This window comes from Erpetoichthys calabaricus, chromosome 2, assembly GCF_900747795.2.
Source record: "Erpetoichthys calabaricus chromosome 2, fErpCal1.3, whole genome shotgun sequence".
Classification (NCBI taxonomy): domain Eukaryota; kingdom Metazoa; phylum Chordata; class Cladistia; order Polypteriformes; family Polypteridae; genus Erpetoichthys; species Erpetoichthys calabaricus.
In genome coordinates, this window is record NC_041395.2 from 23977070 (window position 1) to 23987870 (window position 10801).

Below are 10801 nucleotides of genomic sequence, written 5' to 3' on the forward strand. Positions count from 1 at the left end.
GATGCAGGTCGCAACCTGTTCTGGTTGCCACTCCCATTTATTTTTTTAAAGCCTCACAGGTGTCAGGGCTGTTCAGTCTACCTTGGTTTACCTGTCACCTGCCGCCACTACCCCAAATGATTGATTTCTTTGCCCAGTGTGGGCTGGGTGTTCTTGTGGCCTCAGAACCCCTGCAGATTTTGCTTTTTTTTTTTTTTTTCTATATTCCTGGCGAATGGACCTTACTTTATTTTTATTACCACACTTATATTAACTTCACCTGTTTGTTGTCTAGTACAAATCTTGTAATCAATATTTAACCCACTTAACCCACTTCCTATTGTCCAAATGACTTGAAATTGTGCACACTTACTCAATTCCGATGACAATACATGAATCAATAATCAGTTTTACTAATTGATCAATTAATCCATGTTAATTAAGAAATGAAATTTTCATATGAAGAATAGTTCAAGATTTCACCAATTGATGGCACTAGTAATGGATAGAAATATAAAGGTAAGTCCACTGATAGACCATACAGTCCTTTTTGCATCTTGTGTGAAGATGTGTGCATATAAACATCAAAGGAAGTGTTAAAATATTGATTACACAATTATACTAAAACAAACCCAAGACTAAAAAGTTAAAAATAATATATATTTAAAAAAATACTTTTTAAAAACCATGCGCTTATTAAGCGTGGGCGCTTTTCATCAATCAACATTCATTAAAACACTTCTTATAATCTTAGCAAAAGCGCCTTTTATTTTACGAGTGATGTATGAGAGACTTATTTTTTTACTTTTAGTACACTTTTTAACTTAATATAAGTGTTGTTTTTAAGAAGTATTTTTTTTTATATATATATATTACTCTTTATTGCTTACTATTGCCTAATCTTATTTTTAAATTTTTGTTATTTCTTTCTTCATCTTGTACATATGGCGGTGCGCTTAGACGCTGTGGACGTGTGCTCTCTGACTCAGAGTTTGGTTTTTCCACCCTGCCTGGATAAATACACGTATAGCCGGCAGGATATTTTATCTATCAGCTTACGGAGCAAGAGATACTCGACATCCAAGTTTCTCCGCGTCCACAACATTCCGGACAACATCGCACGAACACTGGGCTCTCCGTGGATTACAATCCCAGCTTCGAGGATCCAGTGGAGGCGCAAAGAACGTAAACAAAAGAGGGGGTGCTGAGGCGGCGTGCTAGTGAAGCTAAGGAAGCAGCTACACAAACCACCGCTTCCAAGCATTTTCTCCTCAAATGTGAGGTCACTGGCAAACAAACTGGACGAGTGGAAGCTGCGGATTGCAACGGAAAAGATCATGAGGGACTGCTGCATCTTGCTGATCACGGAGTTGTGGCTTAATCCACTCATACCGGACACGGCAATCGAGATAGCAGGCTACACAGCACACCGGCAAGACAGGACAGAGAGCTCCGGTAAGAAAAGAGGAGGGGGGCTGTGCATTTATGTGAACAATAGCTGGTGCACAAATTCCACCATAGTCCCAGACACTGCTCTCCAGATGTGGAGTTTATAACAATTAAATGCAGACCCATACACCTCCCCCGTGAATTCAACGCCATACTGCTAACTGCTGTGTATATAGCACCAGATGCAAATGCTAACTCGGCTCTGGGGCTTTTGCATGACACCATCAGCAGTAAACAGAGCAAGTATCCTGAAGCTGTTCACATCATTTCTGGGGATTTAAATCATGCAGATCTGAAAGCAGGTCTCCCCAAATTCCATCAACACATAAAGTGTGCAACTAGGGGAGTAAAAACACTGGACAAGCTGTACACAAACATCAGGCAGGCCTATAGGGGCTAAACCCCTAGCACACCTTGGCCAGCCTGATCACACGTCCTTGCTTCTGATCCCTGCATATACCCCCCTCAGGAATACAAGCTCCCTCTATGACCAGGACTGTTACCATATGGCCCGAGGAGGCCTCCCAACAGTTGCAGGACTGCTTCCAGAGAACCGATTGGGAGGTTTTCGATCGCCAAGACTTGGAGAACCACACTACGGCAGTCCTGGATTACATCACCAGGGATAGACGTATAAGGATTTATCCTAACAGGAAGCCCTGGATGATTAGGGATGTCCAGAGTTTGCTGAAAGCTAGGAATACTGCTGTCGGGTCTGGGGATGGGGCTCTTTACAGTGTAGCCAGAGCGAACCTGAAGAGAGGCATCCGAGATGTCAAGGCAGCATACAGAAGGAAGATAGAGGACCATCTGAGGAGCAACAACACCAGGCAGTTTTGGCAGGGTGTCCAGCACATCTCCGGCTACAAATCCAGCAACTCCTCGGCCGCTGAGGGAGACGCTTCTGTGGCAGAGGAGCTGAACATCTTCTTTGCCCGCTTTAAGGTGACACCAACAGCAGCTCTATCACAACCACCTGTTCAGAACAGCAATATACTCATGGTGAAAGAGTGTGAGGTGAGGCGGGTGATGAGGAAGGTGAACCCGAGGAAGGCTGCAGGACCCGACGGTGTGGCTGGACGGGTGCTGAAAGACTATGTGGATCAAATGGCCGGAAACTTCACTAGGATTTTCAACCAGTCCCTGTCCCAGGCCACTGTCCCATCCGGCCTCAAGTCCTCAGTCATTGTTTCCCTGCCGAAAAAATCCATCACAAACAGTCTGAATGACTCCTGCCCAGTGACCTGGACCCATTTCAATTTGCTTACAAAGCAAAGAGATCCATGGAGGACGCTGTGGCCACAGCTCTTCATGCTGCCCTGACCTCCTGGAGCAGTGGGGGAGCTATGCCAGACTGCTCTTTGTAGTGTCCAAACTGGCAGATCTGGGACTTTCATCACTCACCTGCATTTGGATACTGGACTTCCTGTCTGGTCGCTCCCAGAGGGTCAGGCTGGGTCTCCACACATCCACTGCTCTCAGCCTCAACACCGGGATGCCGCAGGGTTGTGTGCTCAGCCCGCTCCTCTACACCCTCTTACACATATGACTGTGTCCCCACTCACCATGGCAACAAGATCATAAAGTTTGCGGATGACACGACGGTTGTTGGACTCATCTCGGGCAAGGAAGGTGAGCTGGCATATAGGGACGAGGTGGAGCGGCTGTCAGAGTGGTGCAGATCCATAACCTGCTCCTCAACACCACAAAAACAAAGGAGCTTGTTATTGACTTTAGAAAAAACAAAACTGACATCCAGCCACTCATCATTGGCGGGGCCTGTGTGGAGAAGGTCCCGGTGTTCAGGTGTCTGGGCATTGAGCTGGAGGATGACCTGACCTGGAGTGCCAACACTAAGGAGCTGCTGAAGAAGGTGCAGCAGAGACTGTATTTTCTGAGAATCCTCAGAGAGAACCATATCCCCAAAAATCTGCTCCTTGCCTTCCATCAAGAGTGTGCTCACGTACGGACTGTGTGTGTGGTACGGTAGCTGCACTTCTTCAGAAAGGAAAGTGCTCCACAGGGTCGTCAGGACAGCATAGAGAACAATTGGTTGTACCCACCCCACTCTGGAACACATCTACACCTTCCGATGCCACAAAAAAGCAATGGATATTTCACAGGATTCATCACATCCCGGTCATTGCCTCTTCCAGCTTTTGCCATTGGGCAAGAGATACAGAGCAGTGAAAACCAGTACAAGCCGTTTTAAAAATAACTTTTATCCAAAAGCAATCATGACCCTGAACTCAGGATAAAACTGCTCCATATCATTCTCCCAATGTGCAATACAGACCTTAAGTCAACCAGTGCAATTTGTATATACTGTATAACAAGTGCAATTTGTAGATTTTGTAAAGTACTTTTGTTACTATTCGGTTTATTTTCTCTCTTCTTGTCTTTTTAACTCTTATGCCTCACACTGAGTTGACTGCACCTTCAATTTTGTTGTAAAAGTGACATTGACAATAAATATCTATCTATCTATCTATCTATCTATCTATCTATCTATCTATCTATCTATCTATCTATCTATCTATCGATCGCAGTTTGAGCTACATAATTTGTATGAAAATGTGCTATAGAAATAAATGTTGTTGTTGTAGAAGAAACCCTTTGCAGTACTGTTTTCAATGCATGTTATATGACGTATCAGACTTTTTTTTTTTATTTCTTAGCCTGTGCAGTAATCCAGAATTGGAGTATTAAGTGGACCTGCAGTTTAACTTTTAGACTGTATTAGACTCACCAATATATCTTTCAGATACATGACATATGAGCTTTTACTGCCTTTGTCATATTTTAGAGATTATACAAATGAGCGTTTGTTTGGTGTTTGAATTTAAACCAACGACACACATTTTAGCATTTGTATTTTTGTATTTAGCAATAAAGTATGCAGTTTTGCCAGTCTTGCTAACTGGCATAATTACAATGGTTTGTGCTTCAAAGTACTAAATAAATTTTATTTAGGGATCAATGAATGGAGCAGTTCATTTCATCACCACTGTAAGCAAGCCAAATAGCCTCAGCCTCAATTTTTACTTGCTACAGCTGTTAAGAGTGCTAATGTGCACAGTCCTATATGCATAGCATTGCATGGCATGTGCAGCGTTTCCACCCTGTAACCGTGAATTGCATAAAACATAAAAAAGTGGATGAATGCTTAAACATACTGCTGAGGACATGTTCGACGTAATCAGAGAATGAATGAGAAGCCTCAGTTCTCTTATCGGGACTACATAGGAAATAGCATTAAAAAGTGATTAATAATTCATTTATTTTGTCTCTTCTTACAACTTTGTGACACTACAAGTTGAATGATTACAACTCTCATCTGATCAGTTACCTTTTTGCATTCACAAAACACATAAGAATCTGAATCTGAACTAACTTTGTCATGAGATAAAAGTGGTAATAACGAAAGTCTGTTTGTTTTGTTTATAATTATATTAATAAGCATGATTTCCGCAGTCACACATTGAAATTCTAATGCCTTAAAGACAAATCATTTCTTGACATAAGTTCTGCTGTTTATCTTTTCTACATGCGTTAATGTGGTGCTATATAGTATCATCACCATTGTGATCCATTTTTGTATGTTGTTTTTTCATGTTTTTCTCAAGTATTAATTACTATGCCTTCTGGAGTAATTTGTTTACTTGCAGTCATGCATGAGTGTGGTGCCGACTGTCATTTGGTACTGCTAAAACTACAAAAGCTTGTACTGTTATGTTTTTGGAAGTATCGCTTAAAGTATAAATGCATGTTTTAAAGAGTTATAAGTTTTCTCCAAGCTTATATTTATTAATCCACTGGAATATGCCTATCTTTTGTATACTGTAAGATATGTCAAACAGAATTTAAACAAGCCCCATCTTAGTGAGGACATATGACTTCATCTGGCAAGCATTACGTAAAGAGGCCTTATTTTAGGAGTGTGTTATAGACCACCCAATGCAGGTAATAATTTCAATGCACATATTTTTGGTAATATTATAAAGGCAAGTTTACAGGGGGATATTATAGTCATGGGGGATTTTAACTACCCAGATATTAACTGGGATAACCTTGCAAATGGCAGAGCGCAAGAGCAGGAGTTTTTAGAAGCAATCAGTGACTGTTTTTTAACACGGTACTTTAAGGTACCAACGCAGGGTGAAGCCTGTCAGGATTTAGTATTTTGTAATTAATAAGGATAGAACTGAAGGTGTAGTGGTCAGTGAACCACTTAGGTCAAGTGACCATAATATAATACAGTTTTCATGGTTTTGGTAGACTGGAAATGCTAAGACTAAAACTGTTGGTTTAACTTTGGTAGGACAAACTTTGAGCAGGGGGTTATAGTGTTAGGAACCCTATCAGAATTGTCTGGCATTAAGAGTGGTGTTCCACACGGGTCAGTGGTAGGACCGCGGCTATTTTTAATATATGTATATAAATGATTTGGGTATGAATATAAGTAACACGCTGGTTAAGTTTGCAGATGAAACCAAACTAGGTGAATTGGATTATCTTGAATGTTGAATTATTACAGAGAGACTTGGACAGCTTATGCACTTGGGCAGACCTGTGGTAGATGAAAATTAATATAAGCAAATGCAAAGTGTTACACATAGGAAGTAAAAATGTTAGGTTTGAATACATAATGGGAGGTCAAAAGTACTTTATGAGAAGGATTTAGGAGTCTAGTGAACTCAACACTATCAACTTAAAGACCTGTGTTCAGAAGCCATTAAGAAGGCTAACAGAATGTCAGGTTATATAGCGCCTTGATGTGTGGAGTGCAAGTCACAGGAGGTTCTGCTCAAGCTTTATAACACACTGATGAGGTTTCATCTGGAGTCCTGTGTACAGTTTTGGTCTCCGTGTACGGACATAGCGCTAGAAAAAGTCCAGAGAAGAGTGACTAGGTTGATTCCAGGGTTATGAGGAAAGATTAAAAGAGCTGAGCCTTTTCAGTTTAATCAAAGGAAGATTAAGAAGAAAAAAGACTGAAGTGTTTAAAATTATGAAGGGAATTAGTTCAGCGGATCGAGCGTGTTATTTTTAAAATTACTTCATCAAGAACACATGGACACATTTGGAAACTTGTTGAGGGTAAATTTTGCACAAACCTTGGGAGGTTTTTCTTTATATAAATACAGACACCTGAAATAAGCTACCAAGTAATGGTGTAGACAGTAGGACTTTAGGGACTTTCAAAACTCAAGTTGATGTTATTTTAGGAGAATTAATTGGATAGGAATGGTGAGCTGCTCTCATCTAGATTGTTCTAATGTTTTAATATGTCTTATTAGTGTCTGACTGTGAATTATGGACTTCGTTCCAGAACTGTGGAAACCGGGTGATTGTCTAAGTTTTCAATAATCTCTAAAACTTTGACACAATTTTACTTTATTTTGTAGTGCTAACATAATAAAGTTGTAGGCCTCCAAGTTGCAATCTCATTTTTCTATACTTACTTTGGAAGTAATGTTTTTAATTTTTGTCTTTATTTTAGGTACGTTTTTGCTGCATATTTATTTTTTTAACATTCAATCTTTCTACAAATTCCAAAAGGGTGTGTAAAGTTTTACTAGCAGCAGGCCATCCATCCCAAAGAGTTTGTACATTTAAAAAAAAAAAAAAAAGTTGTAAATTAGACCATCTAAAAATGAAAATCTAAGCATTCGAGATTCAGGCTGTAATATGCAGATGGGTATAAAATTAACTTGAGCAGCAAACACAATGGATTATTATGTGAGTAATTTGTTTTTTAATTTGGAGATTGGATCTTACAAAGATTTGTGATTTATTTGCGACTCTTTTTTATTTTGGGTAAATGATTTCATGTCTTCCAGTAATCCTGGACAGTAGTTAGGCTTGGGCATGTACAGTATGTGGCATCTTAAATGTAATGTGAACTCTTACACATAGGAAGTGAAAACTTTAAATATAATTTCACAACAGTGGGTTTGGGCTTTGAAACACTTTCATATAAAGAGAGTTAGTAGTTCTTAACCAAAGAAGGTATAGAAGCACTTTGTAATTTAAAAAACGAAGACTTTAGATTTTCAGATGTCAGAATTGACAAGCGAATTTGAGATTATTGACCTTTAATCTTCAAAACATATATATGTTTTTTAATTCTTCAGTTATAGCTTTTTACTGTTTAATTTCATTGATATGATTAATGTCATAATTCAAAGAACAGTATTTAGTTTTAATAACATGTGAAAAAAATTATTTCTGACAGAAATCTTTGAATGACATCCCTTGAAGACAAGAGTTATAACTCAGACATATGTAAATGAATCCTTAAATAACCAATTGATAGTAAAAGCAAGTAATTATAAATATTTTATTTGCTTGCCTATTTATTTGATTGTTTACAAATAAGAATAATTGTGATTGGAAACCTGTTGGTCTCAGGAAAGCAGTCAAATTTGGAGGATTGATTTTTATCTGCTCTTCATGAAATTAACATAATTGGAGAAACAATACCAAAGTAATTCAATATAATAATATTTTTTATTTCAGTTACTAGTTATTGATTTTTCTTTTTATATACCTTGTAACGTGGTTTATCCTGACCTGTTACATGAACAATTCAACATTTTGGCCATAGTATCTAAGAAGAAGAAATATACTGACCAAGTGTATGGTGCATCTATTTCTTTTATTTGCTGAAAGCTTTGTTTTCTGTAGTAATAAAGCACTGATCATATGTGTAGAATTCCATTACTGTGGCACTTCATTAACTTGTAGAGTGCATACTAATTAAAAGTGAGTCCATATATTTAAGCAGCCTATATTAATTTTCTGCGTGAACAGTAGTGCAATATATGCTGAAAGTAGACATCCTTAATTTCTGTAATTTCAAATAGGATGCTGTGTTTAACTATTTATGTTAAAAATATAAAAATAAAATTAAGGTATAATCCATAGTGATGTTGTGCCTTATACAATGGCCTATTTTGAAGATTTATAACTAAATAATGTTGTTCGCTGAGTTTGTATTTTAACAGCTATTATTTGTTTATTTAAAGAACTTTGTGCTCTGTCAACTGTCATAGTAATGATACATTTGCTGTTTTAACAAATAGCTTGATATGCTATAGCATGTAAGGGCAAATGAGCAAATTTCTGTGTTTATGTCAGTTATCTAAAAATTTATTTTCACTTCATAGCTCAAAGATGAGACTTGGTTCATATTCATTATATCAAATTAGTTGAAAAAAGTGTATATAATATACAAGGGTAGGACAAAATCAAAAGGTCTGATGTTTGTCACTGTCTTAAGTAACGATCAAAACAAAATCCTGGACAATTTTTGGGATTTTATAAATACAGTTGCAGCCAGAAATTTACATACACTTAGGGTGATTTCTTTAAAATTCACTTTATTATACCTCCACAGATGTTGTACTGACATACTATAAATTCGGCATATTGTTTAAGACATCTGCTTTCTGAAGGATAGAGGTAATTTTTTCCAACAATATTCAAAGTCGGACTACTTCACTTTTTATTCATTATATCACAATTCCAGTGGGTCACAAGTTTACATACAGTTTGTTAACTGTGCCTTTAAACATTTTCTGGAATTTTCCAAGCTGATGTTAAGCCATTAGGCAATTAGACAGTTAGCTTCTGATAGCCAATTAGCCTAATGAGAAAGGTGCTATATAAAAATATGTGGTTGTTATTATTAGAGTCAACATATGGATGTATGTTAAGGCCTACCATCAAACTCACTGTCTCTTCTCACTTCGACTTCAACTTCTGACTTCAACTGTATGGATTTAATGGAGCATTTCACTTTATTAAATGGCTTTATCATGATTTTATTCTTACAGTATGAAAATTTAATTTATATACTCCTATCTTTTTTTTTTTTTAACTTGAGAAAGATCCTTTTAATGTTTGAAATAAAGTAAAATGTTTCCCCTTAATCTCCTTTTAATTCTTTTTCACTTGTCTTATTAGTGTCATAATTATAATAGTATAATTGTTGTTGAAATTATATTAGTAATCAAAGCAACAAAGATGCAATTCTCATAAGATTTAATAGTCTTGAAGTCAGAATTTTTTAAATGTTTTTAACATGCATCATGTTTTCTTTTACAAAAGGCACAACAACAGACATTTCTCTTCCCAAATGTATTTCCTAAAAAAGATGTGGCACATGAGCCAGGCTCAATGGATGAAATCCAGGACAAGTTCTTGGAAGATGAACGACAGAGACAGAAACCAGACCCTAGACGGGGAGGCATCACAGATTGGTTTGGTTTTTAATAAAGTGATTGTCTTTGTAGTAGTAAGTATATATTGATTTTATGCACAGGACAATGCAAAAATATTTTGTGCTTTAAAGAACTTCCTCCTTAAAAAATATTGTCAGTGGTAGCAATACCACTTAGGATTAATGTGAATTTAATTTAAATCAGCTACAGATATGAAGATATAACTGTAAATGTACATAAAACTTATGTACGTTGGCACTTTTTCCAAAATGAGGCATTTTTTCTGTAGTATAACTGAATTTTTAAAAAAAATCATTTTTGATTAAATGTTCAAGTTTTATCAATAATCGATCAAGCATTCTCTTTTTTTTTTCAATAAAATTATTAAATTACAGCAATTTTGCAAGGTTACAATTGTGTATAAGTATTTATGTTTGTTGTTGTTCCGTGGTTATTAAAATGCCTTACTTACTAGGTTACTGTCTTTTGTTTCTGTTCTTCCAGTGTTACCTTTACTCTCTGGTGTACAGTAGTTACTATTTCTGTATAAAACTATGCATGCGTTCTTTTCATCAGACACACCCAACTGCTTAAAGTAGGAATCAGGCTGTGTTTTAAGCACATTAACCATTTTAGATGAATATCCATTTTATTTTTGGGCAGTTATTTCTTCCACCTTGTAGCTCCAGGTTTGAATGTTGGTGCACTTCACTGTTTATGTAATCTTTGCGTGTTCCTTCTATGTCTGCAAGGATTTTTTCAGACTGCTCTTCCTCATCCTGAAAGCTGTGAAGATTAAGCTAATTGGCAAATATGAATATGAACTAATTAGGGTTAGTTTCCATTGGGCATTTGATATTGCTACAATAAACTCTTGACTGTATAATTGCTTGTAGTAGAATTAGTCCAGAAAACAGGTTGGTGGACTTAGTTTTGGTTCAAAGAGAGACATTTTGAAAGATGAACATAAACGTATTGAATCAGTGAGATTTGTGTAGGCAGTATGCCAGAGAGCAAGTGTAATTATCTTTTTGGTTGGTTTTCAATAGTAATGTTTTTAACGGTCATAATTGCTTACAATATAAATACACAGTAAATCATAATACATTTCATCTGATGTTTTTTTCACGTTCACCTTTGCATAA

At 36.9% G+C, this 10801-nt stretch overlaps 1 protein-coding gene across 3 annotated transcripts in view; it reads left to right on the forward strand.

Moving 5' to 3' along the window:
- Window positions 1–9951, forward strand: part of mrpl23 (mitochondrial ribosomal protein L23) — an 873401-nt gene extending 863450 nt beyond the window's left edge. For 2 of the 3 annotated variants that reach the window (XM_051923629.1, XM_051923628.1), the window contains exon 5: window positions 9544–9951. In XM_051923629.1, coding sequence (XP_051779589.1) covers window positions 9544–9708 — 165 coding nt within the window. In that variant the 3' untranslated portion in view covers window positions 9709–9951. The remainder of the gene's footprint in view (window positions 1–9543) is intronic. The other variant, XM_028793519.2, reaches the window with a different exon arrangement.
- Window positions 9952–10801: the final 850 nt, after the last annotated feature.